This window comes from Falco peregrinus, chromosome 1, assembly GCF_023634155.1.
Source record: "Falco peregrinus isolate bFalPer1 chromosome 1, bFalPer1.pri, whole genome shotgun sequence".
Classification (NCBI taxonomy): domain Eukaryota; kingdom Metazoa; phylum Chordata; class Aves; order Falconiformes; family Falconidae; genus Falco; species Falco peregrinus.
In genome coordinates, this window is record NC_073721.1 from 48,819,543 (window position 1) to 48,842,075 (window position 22,533).

Consider the following 22,533-nt stretch of genomic DNA (forward strand, 5'->3'; position numbering starts at 1 on the left):
AGCCCAAGTGTCCCGTTAGATGATTTGTGTGGTGAGTTGAGATGTCAGATGGTCATGCTTATCACTTTCCCCATTTGATAAATGAGGTCTCACAACTAGTAGATTTCTCAGGCAGGGCTGTGTCCTCTTTGAATTCAGTGTCATACCCTTTGGACATTTCCAAAGTATTTGTACCCTCAGCTTCCTGATGCCTCAAAATCTGATTTTTATGTTCTTTAAAAAGGTATTAGTTTTAAACTTCAGAAGTAAAAGAATGGATGTAGAAACAAATCTTTAGTTTTAAAAATTAAGGAATGATCTGATATCAGAGCAGCTTCCCCAGCAAATGATGAGGAAGCTGGATGGACTGAGGGTTAAAAGGGTGCAGTGAGGCACATGCACATTAAAGCTGTATTTCTGCCAGGAACAGATCCTGCCAGTGCTGCTGAGATAGCCCAGGTAGCTATTCCTGTCTTTCAGCTGCAGGATCCAGCATTTAAATGACAGTGCTGCTAAGAGGTTTGGGGTTCATAGCCACTTTTGGTTGTAATAACCAATGAGTTGGAGCATAAAAGTTAAAAGGGGATCAGCTGCCAGAGGACTAGCTGAGTTGGCTGTCTTGATTCTGCCCCTCCTACTTTTGGTAATGTTATTAATTAAAATCCTTTCTGAGTTGTGTCACTGATGACTGTTACGTGCTTCTCTTATGTGGACTGTACAAGCCTTGTTCAAGCTTGATGGTCTGAATGTGCACATGAAGAGGCAGTGCCTCTCTACAACTACAGAAGTCTTTTCCAACCTAAGCAAGTCTATGATTCTATGTCCCAGAGAGTTTGCAAGCTGGCTGGGTGGAGCAAATGAAGACAGAAAGGAACTATCGCTGTCTCTGTGGCACAGATGAGGAGGAGCTGTGGTGTGAAGATACTGGACGCCTTGGTTAAGGTCAGAGAGGGAGTCTGGGAGAGGCAGGAGCTAGGGCTGGGGTCTTTTTTAAGAGTTCTGGGATTTAATACAAATTAATTTTAAAAAATTATTACTAAATGGAGCTCGAGGTAGGAGGACATCAGGGAATTCAAATGGAAAGAGTATCATTGTATTTAACCTTAGGTTATTTAAAGGGAAGACTTAAGTTACACTGCATAGTTTCAAACTTGTGACTGAAATGCTCTATAGCAGTAGGAAGTGTTCTCCGTGGGAGTTTTGTTTCCCATCAATCCTTGCATTGAATTCAGTTTGTTAATCAAGACAGCAAACAAAATGCTTCAGTGGTGGTCGCCAGGGGCCTGCAGTCAGCGTTGTGTACACTCAGATGATGGATGTTGTTCAGAGGCCTTGGGATCTGAAATCTACGCGGAGAGCTGCCCAGAAGGAGACTGAGTGAAACTTCCTAATTATCTGGTTTTTTTTTCTTTCTACTACTTTGTCTATTTCCCCGCCTTGATCTGAAGATCACATTTTGCGATATTTCTGCTGCTGCTTTGAGTTATCAAAGAGTAGGGACCAGAGGCCTGATTCTGGATCTATACTTGTGCCATATACATGGCACAAGAAAGTCTTACTATTGCCTCTGTTTTTTCTACATCCTTGGCATACAGTGGGACTCATGAATGGGTGGTGGCAGGGTCAAAACTGGTCTTGTCTGTTCCTTGCACACATAAGCATATGTACATATGCAGAGATTTGGTTTAGGTTTTTAATAATTTCATTTTTGATAGAAGCACTATGAAAAATAAACTATACAATTAACTCTTTAAAAAAACAAACAAACAAAATAAAAACCCCGAAGCCAAACAAAAACACAACCGATCTGGTTTCTGGAACCAGGGACAGCTGTGAGCCAAGCCAAAATGGTCCCCAGCAAGGTGCACCCGGAGTACCTGGGTGCTCCTGATGGCTGTGGCACCCGCAACACCGGCTACTTTACCGTGTGTTTCCCTATGCCACAGCGTCACTGGGGTGCTGGAGTGTTTTCCTAGTTACAGAGCTGCTGGGGCAGCAGCTGGCATCCAGAATACAAATGCCTCTGCTACCTGGGCAAGCCTGAGAAGACTTTAAACATCCCTCTCTGCTGCAGATCTGTTTGTTTGTACACATCTGTTTCTGTAAAGTTCCCCCAAATTAAGTATGTGTTTACTTTGTGCCATCTAGTCAGCAGCTCGGAGGGTAAGTTGATGTTCTAGATTTTTTTGGATACTCAGTAGAGATAATTAGGGAATGTATCAAAGAAAAGTCTTTTGTTTTTATCTAGGATGTCTTGCTCTCCTCTTCCTGTACTACTGCAGCTTCTGTCTCTGCTCATGTTTCACTGTACAGCTGAGAACCGTATGTCAGTGAGAGTATTTGTGTGGCTTTCTGAACATATTTGAAATAATTTGCCTCTAGAAAGTGATTGTGGTCTGTTTGCCATGAGAAGAGTAGCTGCAGTCCTGATGTGAATTGAAATATCAAATGTTTATGAAAGATGACATAGCAAAGCTGTTTACCATATGGTATACAAGACACAGTTATGCTAGACCATTTTTCCCCCTGCATTTTGCTGAGGGAAACAAAGAATACAATAATACAGTTTGTATTTTCTTCTGTATATCATATGTGCCTTTAAGAGAGAGCATGACAGTGCTGGCTTAGCCAGGTCATGGGATGCAAGTATAATAATAGTAATTATTTATATCTAGCCTGTATCTTGAGACTTCCATGCTAAACTGAGGGCCCAGTCAGGTGCGCGTAGTAAGGGACATAGACATTTTTGGGATTCAAAGTGGAGATCACTTCAAGTTAGGATATTTCTGGTGGCACCTTTCATTCACAACTGTGCACAGCACCTCTCTTTGCCCTTCTTTCATTTCTCTGGATTGAGGTCCTCTGACAGCTGTTGTCTGCTCTTGATTATGGGATTTTAGACTAACCATTGCACCAGCGTAGAGACTTGAAAGTTGACTCAGTGCCAGCCCAAATGGGTCTAGAGACAACATGGTTAAGTTTACAAGGAGCTGCAATCTGTGGATTTACTAGCTTGGGTCAGTGCGTTCATGGGAGTCTCTGCATTCCTCACTAAATGTATTCCCTAACCATGTTCTTATGCTACGCCATGTGTTTTCATTGCACAAAAATGCTCTCTGAGCTAGATAAAGCAAGAACTAGCCCTGTGAAATGTACTGGCTCTCTACAGGCTTTGAATTGGGGAATTGCTGTTCCACTGTCTCATGGGTCTTGAACTGTGCACATCATCAAGATGAAGTGTGTTCCAGGGAATGAAGCAGATGGGGTAAAGAGCCTGAGTTCAAACGCTGTCAACAGCAGAAGTGTCTTAATGTGCCTACTTCAACTAAGTATCTGTATTTACACACTGTCCTCTTCCTCTCATTTGATTTAGGTTGTATGGTTGGACCCTGGAAATGGGATGTCAGTCCCATTCAGGGAGCATAAAGGAAGAAAGAAAATACCCCAGTTGCTGCCGCTGTGACAGCGAGTGAGAGCAAGAGCAGGAAAATGTCGACAGTCACATCAGCAATCCAGGCTCCTCAGGGCCCTGTGAATCCACCGCCTCCAGAGGTCACTAATCCTAATAAGCCTGGCCGGAAGACCAACCAATTGCAATATATGCAAAATGTTGTGGTAAAGACCTTGTGGAAGCATCAGTTTGCTTGGCCTTTCTACCAACCTGTTGATGCAATTAAATTGAATTTGCCAGTACGTATCTATCATCTGCTTGGTATTCTATTCTTAGAAAGCTTTGTGTTGGTGAGACTGGTTTTCTGATCGCTGGATCAGAATGGCTAGGTTCTTTTGGGAATTTCCTTGAATGCCTTTAGACTTGCTGAATGGGATGACATTGTTCAGAGCTGGAGAGGAGAAAACGGGTTCGGTTCTTGGTGAGGGAAGAGCAAGTAGGCAAGCTGTCTTAGAGCAACTGAAGTGTAGTGCTTCATTTGTAGCTTACCTCTGTTTACTTTTATGTGTCTTCACCCCTTGTCCCACCTCCGTCCAATTTGAGAGTCTTGAAGCCCACGCTCTTCTGAGCATTTGGCATTGGGCTCAATGTAACTTGTGTTTTCGGTAGACTTCCCTGGAGCCACCGACTTCAGCGTTGAGGAAGTGTGTTGCTTTTGGCTGGAGAAGCTAATTACCAAGGATACTTTGTAGCCAGATCTTTTCAAATGCTGTACTGGAAGCAGAAAGAACAGAACAGTTACATTTACCCATCTGCCTCCTGTGCCTGATGTTACGTATGTACAGACGCACTCACACACACACACCCTGTCTCTGTCAGACCACATAGTACAAGATACAGCCCAGTTACTCATAAATGACCCAAGTTTATTAAGCTGCTTTCTTCCAGGAAACAAAGCAACGCATTCTTCACTTCTTCAAAGGTGTCCTGTTAAGTGTGACAACTCAGCAGTGGAGGCATACCTGTACCCCCCTGCTCCACTGAAATACAGATACTGCCCTGCTGTCTGCTCCACTGGGCAGCCCATTGCACAGTAACTGGCTGCTTGAGCAAGAGGGTTGCATGGTTCTGGGATTTAAGGTCAGGAGAGCTCCAGTTACTGCTGATTATAACATAATTTTATGGACTGGATCAGAAGTCTTTTGAACTCTCTGATGTTGATGGGTGCTATTTAACAGTGCTAGCTGAAAGAGTAAAACACTTAATGTCTGTATAATATTTCTCTAGGTCTGTGCTCCTTTATGTCATCTTTTGTGGATTTAGTTTGTCAGTGAGGCATTTTTAAGTGGTTTTAGGGCAGGTTACCAGATAATTTAAAGGCGGAGTCAGTTGGAAGAATAGTTGTTTTTCACGTGTGGCCTAAATCTGCACAAGCCCAGTAGCCAGCAGGATTGCTTTTTCTGGGCTAGTATGACTTGCCTGGAAATACTGGTGCCTCAGATCGTGCTTGAGAGATTTGGGCTCAGAGTGTGACTAGTGGCCGTATGTGGCTTTGTGTGCATGTGCAGCAAGAGGGCTTGCTGATCTTCTCCAGAATGAGAAAATTACAGTGTATATCCTTGCATGCCTAGAGCATCTCCAGGCTAATCACAGCCTCTACAGATGCTTGAGACCACCTCAGGGAGAAACTGGGTTAACACGTGGAAGCCTTTTGAGGCCTGAAATGCCCTTAAAAGAGAGACTGAAACTTTTAGCATAGTCTTAGCGAGCGCTGGCACTGATAACATTCTGTAAGTGCCAGAGGCAGCCTTTTTAAAAGGGAGAGAAAAATGCTGTTTCCCAGATTGCAGCTGGTCCACCATTAAGCTGCACACCCTGCCAAAACTAGTGCTGAGCTCTCCTGTCCTGACTTCTGGTCCCATGAGTGCATCACTGCAGCGTTAGTCTAGCTGACAAGTTTGGTACCCTTCTATTCTGCAGCACACTCCAGCACAAAGCCTGCTTTCCTCCTTACGTTACTCGTAGTGCCTTCCCAGTCCAGCTGTCCTTATAAAAAGCAAGTGATGTCCAAGTAGCCGTTTGTATGTGTGGGGATTTTTGTTTTTGTTTTGTTGTGGGTTTTTTTTTGGGGGGGGGGGGCGGGGCTGGGGAAGATTGGTGGTTGTGGAAGGAGTTCTTGTGCTTTGTAGTCTAGTTCGTAATAGTGGTAGACTAAAAGGCTAAAAAATTAGAAAATAAATGGAAGTAAAAGTGATATTTACAGTTTCCACAGAAACTTGGGGTGTGGTTTTTTGGGAGGGGGAATGAGGAGAAAGCTGGGACTAAGAGGGAGATGTGAACAACACTCCACATATCAGGAGATGTAACACCTTTCCTGTTTCTCCAACAGGATTATCACAAAATTATAAAAAACCCCATGGACATGGGGACGATCAAGAAGCGCCTGGAACATAACTATTACTGGAGTGCCAGTGAATGTATGCAGGATTTCAACACCATGTTTACAAATTGTTACATTTATAACAAGGTAAAGAGCCCAGACAAGCCTTAACTGGGGCACTGCCTAGGAAAGACCCTCCTACAACTGTTTCAGCGCAGGTTTTGAACAGGACCAGCTCAGCTGTGCTCCGGGCCCTCCTTGCAAGGATTTGAAATGCCACTAATTGCAACCATGTTACTTGAAATACACAAAGCTGTCTTTGTGCTGTGTCTTTCTTCCCCCAGACTAGTTAAAATGGCAAATGCGCCTTTTAATTATAGGTAGATTTCTGTTCTGGGGTTATGTAGCAAGTTTTTACTCCTTTTATTTTCAGTTAGGAATTCTTTAAGATGAGCTACAGTTTATGCAGTGCTTTGCAGTTGTTCTGTGGTGTATTAGTGCTATGTGTTAACACTAGCTGTCTAGCAGTAAATACTATCTTTTAGCAGCAGAGAGCAGTTCGGGAAGTGTAACTGCTCTCTGCTAATGTCTCGTCCATACTTGCACACCTTTAGATTGCTTGTTATTATTTTGGGTTTGGCTTGTTTGATGTTGGGTTGTTAAAAGCCTCTATTCTTTGTATTGTGTTTTCTACAGTGGTTTGTCATCATTGACCCATACTGGAGAACAAACTGAAATAAACAAAATAATTAGTTTGGGCCGCAGAGTATGTGTTTACACTCTTCTCTTGGACCTGCTGGCAAGCAGGGAAGGACAGCTCATCTGTTCCAGTTTGCTGCTTCCACACTGTTGCACAGGATGCTAGTTATCAGGCTCCTACTGGAAGTCCTGGTAACTCTCTGGATGCAGCATGTTTAGATGCTGTATTTATTGCATGCTGGGCCAGAACAGAAGAGCAGGAGGGTAGCATGCAAGGAAGGAGGAGAGCTAGTCTGTCTGTTTTCGGAGCTTGGGTACCATCACTTATTTGAAGGGTAGTGTCATTGGGGATTTCAGAGCCTGATTTTGAACCTCTCTGCTTCTAGTGTGTGGATGATACAGTATGGGCTTGTATTCTTCTTTTTGCAGCCCACAGATGACATTGTCCTCATGGCCCAAGCCCTGGAGAAGATATTTCTGCAGAAGGTTGCCCAGATGCCTCAGGAGGAAGTCGAATTATTACCCCCAGTTCCTAAAGGCAAAGGTCGCAAGCCGTCAGCAGGCATGCAGAGTGCAGGTATTAACCCAGTCCAGTGACATTAAGTGTTATGAGGCCATTGCTGAGGTCTGACCCACCTTCCAAGCTGCCTGGCTTCGCAAATGGTGAAAAGGCTAGGAAGGGAGCGTGTAGCCTAATGGTTAAAGCAGTGCAAGATGTCGAGATGATGTTCACCCAGTGTTCCAGGGCTTGTCTGTCTTAAGGGCACTCTGCATGTGTCATACAAACATCTTGCCCTCTGTGACTTGCCCATCCATGTAGCACTTCAGTGTGGGAGGGCAATACTGTTCCTTCCTGTATGCAAAGAAGAAACCAAGGCAAGAAGAGGCAAGGTAGTTAGACATGCCAGGCTCCTGCAAGTGACAGACCATGGCCTAGAATGCCTTTATTAGACCTGAGTTTATACAGCTCACGCAAGGTCCTGGCAGAAGTCTGACACAGCAAAGACTTGGACCCAAATCTAGCCAATCCCCTAAACCCCATAAAAAGTTTTTCTTTTGCACACACGGTTGCAACATCATAGAATCAAATTTGATCAACAGAAAGGATTTATTAAGCCATTGCAAAAGGCTGTGTTGACTGTTGCCTATCAGTAGAAACTAAATTTAGCTTAGCGTACCTAGAGTTGATTTTAAATGGATTTAGGACTAAAACGTCTGTAAGCACTATAAAATAGTTCATAAAGGAACTTGTGTGGGCTGAATGAAACTGTTGCAAATTTTTTTTCTTTAAACAAGGTCTGATTGTTGCTCTGGGAAAGCCAACTGTTCCCCTTTGTTTTCCCACATCTCAGGTGCCAAATGGAGCTACAACTTCATCCAAGCTCAGAAATTTGTGATGATGTGACTTTTCAGCATCCTTTGATAAAAACTTTTATAAAAACATAGAGAAGTATTGCTACTTCAGTTATTAGTTACTAATTTCGCCCCTTAACTTTACATTAGCAGGCAGTTCTTCAACAGTTGCAGGTCTAGCATAAGAAACCTCTGCCTGGCTATCATGAGACCTAGGCTCTACTCAGAGCAGTTTCTTTCATCGTGTAATGTGGCAAATCTCAAGTGCTTCGGACTCTTGGGTATTTAACTGGCAGTAGGGGAGTGGTTGTTACCATTTGCCATGCATAGTAAAAACACTCCCAGATTGAGGTCTGTGCAGGACAGCAGCTATCCAAAAGAGCAATCTCTGTTTCCTCAACGTGAGCTACTGCCCTTTTGCTGAGCGCAGGGTAGCACTGAGAGCCTGTGACGGGTGAAGGCTCTCCCAGAGCAAAACACACCCCATGTGCAAAGCTTGAAGTATTTCACTTGCATGTGGCTGGTCTAAGGCTCATGGTACAAAGACTTAGGTCAGTGATTTCTTTTTTTTCTTTTTTTTTTTGTTGACCCCTGGGTAACAGCACCAAGCAAATCACACTGTGTCCTTTGTGGTGTTCCTGTAGCTCTGGACTGGGAGCCTTTTGCAAAGCCTGTGATTGCACAGTCCAGCGGCACCAGTTTCACTTTGTTCCCAGTGTCTTGTCGGCACTTGTAACCATCAGTACATTGCAGTGCGTTTTCACTTTGTCGTTTGAAAGGAGCGCAGCAAGCAGTGGCCGTGTCTTCCGTCTCCCCGCCGGCCCCGTTCCAGAACGTCCCTCCAGCCGTGTCTCAGACGCCCGTCATTGCTGCCACCCCTGTGCCAACCATCACTGCTAATGTCCCGCCTGTCACTGCCCCTCCTGCCGCTGCTCCCCCTCCGCCTGCTGCTCCGATAATGCCTGTGGTGCCTCCTACACCACCGGTAGTCAAGGTAAATGGAGAACATGACCCTTTCCTCTTCAGAAGGCAACATTGCTAAGCAGTGCTTTATTTTCATCCCCTCACTGCTGGTTACGTGCATTCCTTCTCTTCGCATTTGACTCCATGCCTCTCTGGCCATCGTTTTCCCTTTAAGGTGTGCTCAGACAAGTGCTTGCTGTTGAGTTTGAGAGGATTGAGAGAAGTTTTGCCAGTTTTACCACACCCTAGCTGAGGTGATGTCAACTGTAATTGCTCCAACTCAGTTACAAGCTCTCATCTGACCATAGCCTTAGTCAGTGCTGATGCTCCATGACCAGAAGGCTGTTGGAAGTTTCCCCCATTTTGCACCATATAGCCCAAAGCATTTCTTCCCTCTGTGACTGAGCCCCTGATTTTACTGGGGCTATTCCTTTAAGGTTTGCAGATTCCAGCACTAGGAATGTTCCTTTCTGCCATAAACCGGTTCAAGACAAGCCTGTCACTCCAGTTGGAGGAGACTGATGTTGCCTGCAGGTTTTGGGTGCATTAGTTCTGTCTTTACTGAGTAATCTTCTGGGAGTTGTCATGATGTTTAGCTATTTGCTATGTTAATTTAATGTATAAATGAAGATGTTGCTCTAAATAATTGGAGTTTTCCTAGCAAACTGTGTATTGCTTTAAAAATGATGAAAGCATAGCTCAGAGAAAGCTGGGTTTTTTTCTAAACTGGGGAATTAACTGCAACAGTATCGATGTATTCTAATGTGAGGTTGCATGGACCAGCAAAGCCATAGGACTGTATTGCTTATTTAATCCTATAGTTTGAAAATTACTAGAAAAATTGTGAATTGGATCTTCTTGGAGCTAAGCTGTCCTCCTCATCCTCAGAAGCCTGTCTCTTACTTGAGTTTCTGTCCAAATAACTTGCTTCTGAGAATCAATTTAATTTTGAAACTCAAGGATGAACCCAGAAGTGAGTTTGCCAAATACACACTGCAAAATTAATTCTGCTTGGGATTTACTTAAGATTTCCCTTAGATTTCCCTAAGGAACTTTTTTCTCCCTTTCTATCTCTCTTTCTCCGGAGAAATAAATCCTTCATAGGAGCACAAGAGAGCTGACTGGACAGTCACAGCTTGAATTTATGAGAGAGGGGTTTTATTTGCTTAAGGCAAAATCATTAGATTCTTGCTCTTGTCCATAATAAGCAATCTACCTTAGCACACCCAATAAATACAAGGGAGTGAGGGCTCATGGGTCTTTGGTGATTAATATGCTTTGGTTCAGAACTTATAGCCTGATCCTGCCACTGGGGACTCAGACATGTGGTTAAGTTACTGACACTTACTAAGTCACGATGCATCAGCTGAGCTGCAGTAATCGACTGGGCGCACTCCTTTCCCTTGGCAAACATGAGGTAAGAGTCCTTAGTTTAAATCTCAGTGAAATACATAGAGCTAACACATTTTGCATCGTGTTTGGGGTTGGGTTGGAGACGTGCAAATGGCTGGTTACTGTGGCTCAGATGACATGTAGTAAGTAATACGCTGTGTTGTAGTCACTGAATTGCGTGTTGAAGCCTCTAGTCACAATTCCCATTTATCCCAGTGAAGTAATTGTATTTTCTGTCAGAGGACAGGCAGATCTCAAACATAAGGCTGAACTGTGCTAGCATGAGAGCTGGGCACATACTCATGAAGTCTGTCCATCTGCTGTTTCAGAAAAAGGGAGTGAAGCGGAAAGCGGACACAACCACCCCCACCACCTCCGCGATCACTGCCAGCCGAAGCGAGTCACCCACACCCCTCTCGGACCCCAAGCAGGCCAAAATCATCGCTCGACGGGAGAGTGGTGGCCGGCCCATCAAACCACCAAAGAAAGACCTTGAAGATGGAGAGGTCCCCCAGCATGCAGGGAAGAAGGGCAAACTCTCTGAGCACCTCAAGTACTGTGACAGCATTCTCAAGGAGATGCTCTCAAAGAAGCATGCAGCCTATGCATGGCCCTTTTACAAGCCTGTTGATGCAGAGGCCTTGGAATTACATGACTATCATGATATTATCAAACACCCCATGGATCTCAGTACTGTTAAAGTACGTCCACATTTACCACCTCTTTTGCAGGGTGTCACAGCCCTCTGGCTGCAGAGGACTGGCTCCTTCTGGGGGAGGGGGAAGGGGCAAGGGTGGTAAACAGAACCTGTTTGGATATCATCTGGATATTTTTATATTTGTTTCCTTCCCCCTCTCCTTTTTTTCCCGTAACCTGGGACATCCTTTTTTTCTGCCCTGCAAAGCAGACTGTATGATGGCATCCTCTCTTCTTTGTGGATAGTCCAGCTCTTTAAACTTGTGTCCTTGGGATTGTCTTGCACTCTGAGAAGAAGAGGTGCTGTGTTTCATAGGATTCAATTGATAGTATCCTGTTTCCAGAAGCTACTGCCTGTTTACTTGTTGGCATGGTGTGTGGTCCAGATAGGCTTACGCTGAGCAATTCTAACCAGAACATGATGATCGCCTGGTACTTGGGGAGGGGAAGAAATAATGTGATGCTTACATGTGGTTCATGCTTGCCTTTTCAAGAGCTTAGCTTAGTATGGTGCAGTTCTCAAGGTTTTTCTTCCAGTAGACTGGGTTTTTTTCTGATTCTTCCCCTAAATACCCATGGCACAAATCCATGTTTTTCTAGTCTTCTGTTGGTGAGCCAGCCACGGGTATCAGTGTTGGTGGAGGTGAGACTTTCTTCAATGTGCAGGAAGTTGAGGTATTTCTGCTGACTTTCACTAGTGTGCTAGAAGTGGTTTGCTGCCAGCTGAGCCAATGCCTGGAATTTTCTAAATGTCCAGGTGGCAAAAGGGCAGCTGCATTCATGATTCCTGTCATGCTCTTTGGCAAATCCTACATAGTATCTGGAAGCAGCGTGGTATGTTCTGATGTGCTATGCCATTCAGCCTTGATGCTGCAGGGGTTCTTACTTCAGCTGCAGTATTTTTACGATTTTAGTTGCATTATTTAGTGGTGACAGAGTAGTTGTCATAGTCTGTGCATTGAGGATTAGACAAAGAGTTCCCAGTGTCTTGAGTTTTAATTGCTTTTCTAATGCTATGGTCCTGGGTGAGTTTCCCCACAGCTCTGTGCCATAGTTTTCCCAGTCATAGAATGGGTATAGTAATACCTAACCTACCTCACAGGGCTGTTGTGAGGACAGATATCTGGAAGGCACTGAGTACTAGTTCTTATTATGATTGGATTTTTACAGAAAAGACCCATCTCTGAGCTCACAAAAGCATTGTAAGCAAGCTCTGGTGGAGCTAGGCTTGGAGACCATTCATCTCCTGAGCTTGCAGTGCCCTTGATTTGTTTACAAAAGCCAGTGCAATGTGCAGTATTTTTGACTTTCAATTAAGTTGAGCTGTGTTAAAGGCCTTTAGCAATTTCCTGGCAGGAGAAGAGGGCAAGACAAAGCTGAGCTGCAGGCAAGAAGAGGGAGCCTGAAACACAGCAGTAAAAGCAGGAGAAGAGGCTAGGTTGAACATGGTAGTCTGTGAAGCTGGAGCACTGATACCTGGCTTTACTTTCTGCTGATAGAGGAAGGTCCCAGTGTTTTCTTGGGTAAGTTTCCATTTTCTCTTGCTCTTGAGCATGGATGGGGAAGGAAGAAGCTCCCTCAGTTGTGGTACTGCAGTGCATTCACCATCCTGCTGATATTTCTGCCCGCTAGTAAAGGCCTACTTACTCCTTGTACACTGTGTTAGTTACAGGACTTGCTGTCAAGGCCTTCTCACTTCACTTTGCATTGGAGTTGCTCTTCCTCACTAGCTTAGAGCTCCGTCCATGTGGCTTGGATCATAGGCTAGTGGATAATTTAGGTTGGTCAGGAGTCCTGCCTCCTGCTTAAAGCAGGGTCACTTACACTGATCTGCTGCCTTCCAGGTGTCACCACCTTCTCAGCTGAGCGAGCCTGTCTTTGCTCTTCTGATGCCACTGAGTGGGTTGGGAGTAGGAACAGGTTGCAGATGGGGGTTTCAGTGTTCTTTCAGTCAAATCAGAGGTGCGGTACTTAGGTGACATCAGAAACCTTCAAACATGATGTTCTGTGCATAGTTACATTTTGCCCATGCTTATCATAGGCTACATGTTGAAAATCTGTTCTAAGACTGTAATCTGGCCAGTAGTTTTAAGGAATTTCAAATTATGTCTGGTTCACAGAAATGACTGAGATGGGAGAAAGCATCTCTTGCTCAGTGCAACTGTTCTTTTTGTTATCACATTAGAGTGATGAAGTGCTAGATAGCCTTTTTTTCTACTGGTCTTGTAAACACAAGTTGTTAGATGAACACCTCCTAGATTAACTCATTCAGTTACTGTACTGACATTAGTGGGACTGCTGGTAAACCTAGTCCTTTTAGACCTATTCACAGCTCAGTCACATTCCCTTGACTTCCTATGCAGTAAGGTTAGAGACAGAGAGAGTAAAATCCTGACTCTCAATGCTAGTATTTCTGTGTGTGGTTAGGTCACTTATTGCAAGAGATTCTTTGTGTATTCTGCGAAATCAAGGTGCAAAGCTGCAATTTGTCGGATTAGTGACTTCTTCACACTTAAATCTCTTCATAGTCCTAACTTCATTCTTTTAAGAAGTGTACAGCTCTGCCCTTTTTCTGCAAGTGCAGGTGATACTTTTCTGTACTTTACTAGTGTAGGGCAGAAAACTGGAGACAAGTTATTGGCAGAACCAGTGGAGTCTTTTGTATGCAAAGACTCTGGATTTGTCCTTCCACATGGTAGTGTTTTTCTTAATAAACTTGTTTGAAGTGCTGTCTGGTATTGTTTTTTTATGGAGTGTTTTATTATCGTTGCTCTTGGCCTGTAGATCATAGTGTGACTTCTCTGAGATGCAGTCTATAATATGTTAACTGCATGGAACAGAAACCTGCTATTTGCAGGGAGTATAATTCTTCAGTGTCAGGGGCTTCTCTGTGGCTCTGAAAGGTTTTACATTTAATTCTGCACAAGTGGCAATGGTTGTGGTAAAGCAGCGCAACTAATGGCCTTCAAACTAATCTTGAAGGAATTATGTGAAAAGTAAAACATAAGTATTGCTGCAGCTATAATAGACTCTTGAATACCTGCTTGCTTGTCACTTTGGCTCTCTGGTTGTATGAGGTTTGATTTTCTTCAGAGAATGTTGTTCATGTCCAGGAGCATTTTCTTTTTTTCAGGCTCTGCACCCAGCAGAGGTATGCTTCAGAAGGACTGGAGATTGTTTTCTCTGTGTGCGTGGTGGAGGAGGCAGGTGGGCTGTCATGACTGTGCCAGTGGCAGGTGAGAGGTGGAGGGGCTGTAGCTGAGCTTGTTGCAGCCAGGAGCAGAGGGCTGTGCTGGAGCTAGTACTGAGAGCGGGAAGAGCTGAAGGGATGGGATCAATGAGCTCATCTCCACCTCAGTTCTTTGATAGTCATCACAGAGGGGGAAAGAGCAGAACTGCTTGGAACAGAGAGAGGGAGGGATGAATGCATGAAGAGAGAGGGAGGCAGAGGCATGGGTTGCGCTTTAAAAACTTAAGAGGCAGTAGCCCTAATTCCTTGTAGTAGGTGAAACGCTTGCTACAAAGCTGTGGCAGCGCTGTGCTTTTGCTGCCCTGTCCATGGGCAGGCAGGACCTGCTTGCAGCATGTTCATGTGCCCTCTCTGATGCTGGGGAGGCAGGATGCTGTGCCTGTGATGGAGCTGGGGGAACCTGGAACACCGTTACTCTCACTCCATCCTCTAGCTGCCAAGTCACGGCAGCAGTGATGTGAATGCCCCTCTGCCGTTGGTTTACTCAGTGGTGGACAAGGAGCAGCCCTTGCTATGCAAGAGGATTTATACAAGCTGTTTACTTTTGGAATAAAGCACTACCTCCAGGGGTCTGACTGCTCACCAGTTAATTTTCTTGCAGTGAATTGCTATAGTTTCAGATCAGCTGAGTTCAGGGTCTTGAATGTGAGGAGACATTATTTAGGGGAATCTTAGATTTCATTACTTGCACCTATTTTAGAGATCAAATGCAGTTTTGCAAGCCAGCTGTTCTTATGAGGCAGTTGGGCCCCCAGAAATCAGCTGGGTCCTCATTAGCTTCTAGACGTGACATTTTCTCTGCTAAAATCACTGGACTTGTGTGGCCCCATCCCTTGTGAGCCTGCCCTGATGCCATGTGCAAGACGTACTTTGAGGATGGCTTGATGTCCAGTTTTAGTTTTGGAGAAGAGACAGTGGAAAGGAGACATGTTAGATCTTCAAACATGATTGTTGCGAGAAGGGAGGGAACCAAGTTTTCTCTGCATCCTCTATGGGCAGGGCAGGGCTTACCATCGAGCAAGAAACACAGATATTAGGAAACAAATTCAGGAACATTAAAGAATATTAAACAATTGAATTGATTGCTGAGGGGAAAAAAGATTACTGTGGTAGATGCTGCGTGGGGCAGAGAACGGGCTAGCTGGCCTCCTAGCACCTCTGCCAGTCCTGCTTGTCTGACTCCTGATTTGCAATTGTAAATGTAGTAACTTTTTTAAAGCAGCTGGGTATCTCCAAATGAATTTGTAATGGAAGACATTCCAGCCCACCAATTTGAAGTTTCTTTTTTTTTTAAAGTTAATTATTCTTTACAAGGAAACAAAATAAAAATCCACAGATTAAAACTGTTGGGCTAGAAAGCTGTTGGGTTTGGATGAAAATGAAGCCTCAGACGCTGGAATGTGTTTCATAGGCAGAAATCAGTCATTGAGTGTGCCAAACTTATAAGGGCATCAAAAAGGCCTTTCATGCAGTAAGGTGTATTTTATAATAAATGGGCCCTTTTGTTTGAACATATGTTTTTCTTTGGAATTGGCCTGAGATGCTTTTCAAACAAGGCCAGCTCTCCTTCAGACAGGAGAAGCACAAACCTATTTCCCTTTCTGGCTGTGTGTTGTGGCTGAGAGAGGCTGTCTCCGAGCTTATTCACCAAGAGAATAACATCTCCTGACAAAAGTTTGACCGATGCCTGGCTGCAGCATGGCAGGGAGTAAGGCTGCAGGGATGTCACTGCCCTGCATGCAGCACCAAAGCTGCATCGCTGGAGGTGAAATTCTGCCCTATTCAGAATAAAAATGCTTTTAGGAGTCATTGCAGTTATTTCAAGATACTTGCAAGGTCTGCCATGCAGCTGTGAAATACCTGTAGCTTCTATTGATCAAATGGGGAATTTTGCGTGCTTTAAGGCCTCTAGTGTGGGTTGCAGACCCCAAGCAGCCCTGCTTTTTGCTCCCATGGACGTGTCTTCCCTGATGACATTTGCAGCCTGTCTGCCAGTCAGCCTCTTCCCTTGGCTGGGGGATACAGGTGCACAAGAAATACAAAAGGGAGGCCTGCAAGCGCTCGGCAAATAGAGAATTTCTCTTTTAAATGCAAATGAAATGTTGTGTTAGCTTCTTTTTCCTTTTGGTAGGTGTAATTGGAGCTAAGGTTTTTACATTGTAGTAATATATGCATAAAATTAATTACGTCCTAGGAATGCTATAAACTGTTCTCTAAACCCAAGTAATTCAGTCCCAAACAGCAAAAGAAATGGATAAAAGTGGGAGCTGAAAAATAAGAGAAAGAAACAAGATGCAAATATTTTTTGCTCCTGATACTTATCCTCTCTACACTAGAAAATAACATTATGAATAGGTTCATGAAGGGTGAATTCTGTATTTATCAGTTGGACTTTTAAGTCAAGAGTAGGTGTTGTAGTTTAAGAATCACCAAGCAAAATTCATCCCCTGACCCAAGTCAGAGTTAGATGGTCATGATCTTTTCTGCCCTTCCAGATGTACAGGGCAAATACACCCAAGCAGCACACATAAGTACATGCTTAAGGTACTCCTGTAGTTGTAACTTGGTTGTCTGTTGACTCTTGCCCTTCCTGTCCACGATCCTTGTTTACATTAGTTTCTGATCCAGCAAAATGTTTTTGTGACTACTTTTGAATAGAATGGGGACCCCGACAGATTTATCTAGTACAACTTCGAAAGAAAACAACCCACATTAGGAATCTTAACAGTTTAAGCACTTCATGGTGCAATATCAGCTTCTTTGGTTGTCTGGTGTGTGTTTTCTTGCTTGTTTTAAAAGCAGAAACTCTGAATATTACTTAGGAACAAATAAGCCAGGTCAAACTAGGTTCTCTTAGACGAATGTGATTGTGAGGCTGTTCTGAGCTGCCTCCAAGATGCATGTGTCCTCCATGCAGCTGTTACAAATGCCTTTTGCTTATGGTTTTTTTTCCCCCCTTTCCCTTTGGCTTGTTTGTTTGCAGAAAAAAATGGACAGTCGGGAATACCAAGATGCACAAGGCTTTGCAGCAGATATTCGGTTAATGTTCTCTAATTGTTACAAGTACAATCCTCCAGACCATGAAGTGGTAGCGATGGCCAGGAAGCTCCAGGTAAAGGTGTTGGCAAATGTGTCTTCCAGAGTTTGTTTAGTTCAGCTACAAGGTGTCGATTCAGAGATCCAAGCATGGATCTGCTCTTGGCAGCAGCAAGGGAGAGTCTGTGATTCTTCCAGCACTTGGAACGAGCCATGTTCTCTGGTGCAGGACTGGGGTGCTTTTCACATGGCATGGCCCAATGCCACGTTCTGCTCCTAAAACAGTTGCTTCATAAAGTAGTGCGAGAATTTTCTTGGGCTTACAGAATATGGATGCCCATCCGTACATTATTATATGCTGTACAGTACCTGGTATAGTGCAATAAGACCCTGACCCATGGTGGGGTGTCTGGTGTGTTTAAAAGGCCAGAGTGAGGTCTTTGTGGCTGAGGCTCCTTTTGTCACCAGTTTTTCTCCCTTTTTGTAGGATGTCTTTGAGATGAGGTTTGCAAAAATGCCCGATGAGCCTGCAGAGGCTCCACCTCCACCTCCACCGACAGCACCAGTGGTGAGCAAAAGCACAGAGAGCAGTCACAGTAGTGAGGAGAGCTCGTCCGACTCAGACAGCTCAGACTCGGAAGAAGAGCGAGCGACTCGGCTGGCTGAGCTCCAGGAGCAGGTATTGCCATTGCCAGGCTGTGTGTCTGTGTTTGTGTGGTAGGAAGGGTTTAATTTTTTTCTTAAAAGTGCCCTCTAGGCTGGGGTGAGCAAAGCAATTGCCCCTTCTGCCAGCTAAAGGGGAAAAATGCTCAGCTGTGAAGTAAGTGCACGTTTGATGTAATGTTAATTTTCTTGGAGGTAGCCATTCTCGGTGCTGATGCTCTGTGTTTCTTTCTGGGATCCCAGGGTATGAATGAAGGTGCACACAATACTAGGGATCTGGGAGGAACAGAGAGGCCCATTTTGTATGAGAGCTCAGGCGTAACGAAATCTGTCACAAGCTTCCTGTGGGATATTGTCCTCTTGTACCCTGTCTGTAGAAGTGAGCTGGTTTGACTGTTGTGGTTGCAAACGCTTCAGCCATGGCCTTTCTTATTATGCAGATATACAATGCCAGATGCTACAGTGCTTACATGTGCTACCGTAATACAACAAAGCATTAATAAAATAGCTTATCCGGTGTCTCAAAGCAAGCTAGTAGGAGACCCAAGACATGAACCCAGGATTCCAGAGGCCAAGCTGTCAGCACTCTAGATGGAGCTATTTAGCTTAATTTTTATTTGCCCCTATAAAACAAGAATGAGGTTTTCATTTGAGTCAGCTTCTGTGTACTTGCACTGCATTTTTAAATGGATTTCAAATTGAGCAAAGTCTCCTGAGTTCAATCACTAGACTGCTTGATCACTGACTGTGGGATATGCTTACACGTTGGGACATAGAGGAAGGGTATTTGTAGGCATCAATTACCTTACCTTGAAGTCTGATTAATTTTTTCACTGTTCTCCCTCAGCTAAAGGCTGTTCATGAGCAGCTAGCTGCATTGTCACAAGCACCGGTGAATAAACCAAAGAAAAAAAAAGAGAAGAAGGAGAAAGAGAAGAAAAAGAAAGATAAAGAGAAGGAAAAAGAAAAGCACAAAGTAAAAGCTGAGGAGGAGAAGAAACCCAAGGTGGCTCAACCACCAAAACAAACCCAACAGAAGAAAGCCCCAGCTAAAAAAGCAAACAGCACAACCACAGCTAACAGGTGAGAGCCTGCCTTCTGTAAGTTGTCTTAAGGGTAATGCTGAGGGCTTCCAGCCCAGTTTTTTCTGTCCCTCCCATCCCCACTGAATTCCTGGTGAAGTGCAGTTGTCAGAGCAGTTAATTTCCTGTTGAATAGTGCCCCCCCGTTCCCAGACAACTCCAGGGAGTCTTTAAGTTAGAGCTGGCAGTGGAGCCATCATTTCCACTGTCCAACTCTTAAAATCCCTGCCTGACTACTCTCAGATAAGGTTTTGCTTTTTGCCTTTTGTGCAGCCAGCAAGAACATGCCATTTCATTGCTGCCCCCCTGCTGCTACATGGGCCTGTTGTCATGCCTCACAGGGAGAAAATATAATGGGAGTAAAACAGCTGATCTCAGATTTCTGAACTTCAGAAGCTGTGGTGCTGTTCAAGCCATCTGGCTTAGAGGTTCAAAGCCAAGAACATTGGGGTGGTTGTTACAAGGGGGGTAGAAAAAAAAAAGTTAATTGCTTCTCTATACCCATGAGTGTTTCCATGCTTGCCAACCCACCCAGGCAGCCCAAGAAGGGAGGCAAACAGGCATCTGCAACCTACGATTCAGACGAGGAGGAGGAAGGTCTGCCCATGACCTATGATGAGAAACGGCAGCTCAGCTTGGACATCAACCGCCTGCCTGGGGAGAAGCTGGGCAGGGTGGTGCACATCATCCAGTCACGGGAACCTTCCCTCAGAGACTCCAATCCTGATGAGATAGAAATAGATTTTGAAACATTGAAGCCCACAACTTTACGAGAACTGGAGAGATACGTGAAATCTTGTTTACAGAAAAAACAAAGGAAACCATTTTGTAAGTTACCTCCTGGGGACATGTTACCCCACCAGCTCTTGAGCTCAGCTTTGAAGTCAGGGCATGTGTGTTGGGATTCTTTTATCCAGCTGTTGGGTATGTGATGACAGGGATTTTTAGAGATTCTTTTCTCACAAGAAAATGTACAGAAGCTTTTGAATTATTTTTTTTTTCCTGTTCATTCTTCCCATGATATGCTGTGGAGACCTGGAGGACTATTGTTCCTCTACAGAATCTGTACGAGGCCTTTATTACTTACCTAGAAAGCACTGTAAAGGTTTCAGTCTCCATTGTGTTACGTGTTATGTGTTCACATCTGGAAGGATCAGTTTCTTAGCCTGGATAGTTTAGCATCTGATTAGGAAGGAAACAAAGCATGGTTGGGATCCAGAAGACCAAGGGAATAAATGACTTGAGTAAAGTTACCTGAGTAACCTGTGGATTCTGGGTGTGTCTGAGTTGTATATTCACCCCAAAACTGCTTTTCCTACACGGTCTGATCGCCATATTACCCTCACTTTCTCCCAGATCAGAGGATTAATGTTAATGTGCTGCCAAGTGTGCGGTTCAGTATGGGACAGACTTTTCTCTGTGCCTCATCCACAGAGGGTGAATTGTTGCGGCCCCTTGAGATTTAGCTCCAGCTGAATAGCAGTAGGATCACTTACCTGAAGTGGTCCTGGCTCTGTCCACCTGCTTGTCGGTTAAGAGGGAGTTGTCCTGTTAAGACTATAGCACAGTAGCTACTTACAACTCTTGCACAGCACCTCCATTTCTTCACCACAGGATTTTCAGGTAGGCCTAAGCAAAGCTCAGACTTTGACCCTTTTTGCTTTTTAATACCCCACTTTGATTAGGTGTTTTTTTTATTATTATTTCCCCCACACCCACCCTGAGTCCTTCACTGTTGGAATAGCTCAGGAAAAGATTTTTCCAGAGTGGTTAGGAACAAGAAGCATCCTTTGGTTTTGCAACCACAGCATGGAATAACGCAGATAATCTCAGATGTCTGTTCCTCTGAGACTGGTACGCCCTGGGCTGGCTGGCTGGCATACCTGACACCAGCCGGACTCTTGTGCTGTCTGCTCTCTCTTGCCATGCTTAGTGTTCAGGGGCACACCCTCTCAGGACTCTGCTTTCCAGCTTTCTTTTTTAAAAAATTACTGCTTTAAAACAGGGCACAGAAATGTAAGTATTTCCTTGCTGGATCAGGCAAAATATCTGGCCCCTGTCTTGTGCTTCTGAAACTGGCCAACACCTGTGTTCAATTGCTCCTTTGGAGGAGTATTTCTTCTGCTCAAAAATATGAGTATTGCCGGTACTTCTCACCATTTCCATCGAACCGATGCAGCTACATTCCTGTTGTCTGCCAGCCTTTGCCTCAGTTGGCTTTTAATTTGTCCTTTTTGTTTTGCTTTATATTTAAAGCAACATAAAACACAGTAGATTTTTTGTGTGAGGTATCTTAAGTGTTAGTGGCCGATGCTTACTTGTGACAACCTTTAATGGGACACTTTATTTTACAGGGCAGAAAACCCATGTAACAATTCTGTAATTACAAATGTGTAACTATTGACCATATAACTGGCTGGTAAGTAACCTGTAACTACAAGGTTATTACATGGATTTTTCTTATCTTCTAAAATACTTTCCAGAGGATCTCTTGAAAAGTGCATGTTCCAGGATGATGGTGATTGGATGATCTAGCCAACTTCATATGTTGTCCTCTCTCTGGGATGTGTAGTTGCTGTGTGGCCACTTGATCTTAGCGGTGTCACTGCAGAGTGGTTGCACAGATTTACATGCCCTGTAAAATAGTGATGTCCACTCTTTTTCGCCTGCAACCATGCAGTTTCAGAAATTGTGCGTTCCTCCTCCACAGCTGCAAGTGGAAAAAAGCAAGCAGCAAAGTCAAAAGAAGAATTAGCTCAGGAAAAGAAGAAAGAACTAGAAAAACGGTTACAGGACGTCAGTGGGCAGCTAAACAACAACAAGAAACCTGCAAAGAAAGGTAACGGCTTTGGTTTTAAGGTGCTGACAATGCCCCGAAAGTTGTGTATGTAGATAGATTTCCTCACTGAGGCAAAGCTACTGCTGCTTTGTAGCCTTGGGTTTACCTCTGACAGCTAACCCTAGTTGGCCAGTAGTGCTGGGGCACAGCGAGTTACTGCTGGGCACTGAGCTGCTCTGTGCAGGCTGCTTTGGTCCCTGTCCAGGTGGAAGCTCTCCTGGATGGTAAACGTGTGGTATCTTGGCAGCAATTCATCTTTTAGAGGGAGGAGGATCTTCTCTGTGTTAGCCTGTACGGGACTGTGTGTACAGGCCTGTACCACAGAGCATCTAACGGATGATTTTTCTCTATTGTGGGATTTAAAAAAAAAACCCAACCCCCCACGTAGTGTAGTAGTGTGAAAGATGGTACAAAAGGTTCTTCCGGCACAAACTAAGCTGCTTCTGGCTTCGCACAAGTCAGGCGGGGTTTTCTTGTGTTTGGAGGTTGTGCTGAAGCACACGAGGCTGCGCACACAGCTCTCCAGGTGCTCCGCGCTGCCTGGCTGTGAGCAGCATAGGGCTGAAGGGGATACTGCCCTCCCATAGGGCTCCTCTGCTGATCCGAGACTTCTGTGGTCATCTGCAGCCTGAGGAACCTTGCCATCCGCTGTCAGGATAGGCCTTGTTGCAGCAAGCGAAGGCGGTGGGTAAATAAGCTGCCCAGGAAAAATGAAGTTGTGAACGAAGCGGTGGAGGGTGAAGGCTGTGGGCGAAGCTTGTCGGATTCAGTTCCTTGCAAGTAACCACGTCGCTGCCTTCTTCCCTGCAG

General features: G+C 44.5%; 1 protein-coding gene across 3 annotated transcripts in view; it reads left to right on the forward strand.

Annotated features, from left to right (window-relative positions):
- The window catches only part of BRD3 (bromodomain containing 3), a 42,529-nt gene that overhangs the window by 14,590 nt on the left and 5,406 nt on the right, over positions 1-22,533 (forward strand). The window contains exons 2-12 of one of the 3 annotated variants that reach the window (XM_055801377.1): positions 3,353-3,669; positions 5,760-5,897; positions 6,879-7,026; positions 8,582-8,796; positions 10,487-10,858; positions 17,087-17,215; positions 17,627-17,818; positions 18,650-18,885; positions 19,420-19,712; positions 21,239-21,303; positions 21,595-21,715. In XM_055801377.1, coding sequence (XP_055657352.1) covers positions 3,469-3,669; positions 5,760-5,897; positions 6,879-7,026; positions 8,582-8,796; positions 10,487-10,858; positions 17,087-17,215; positions 17,627-17,818; positions 18,650-18,885; positions 19,420-19,712; positions 21,239-21,267 — 1,953 coding nt within the window. In that variant the 5' untranslated portion in view covers positions 3,353-3,468 and the 3' untranslated portion in view covers positions 21,268-21,303; positions 21,595-21,715. Of the gene's footprint in view, positions 1-807; positions 922-3,352; positions 3,670-5,759; positions 5,898-6,878; positions 7,027-8,581; positions 8,797-10,486; positions 10,859-17,086; positions 17,216-17,626; positions 17,819-18,649; positions 18,886-19,419; positions 19,713-21,238; positions 21,304-21,594; positions 21,724-22,533 lie in introns of those variants that run through there. The other 2 variants (XM_027778052.2, XM_005231228.4) reach the window with 2 other exon arrangements.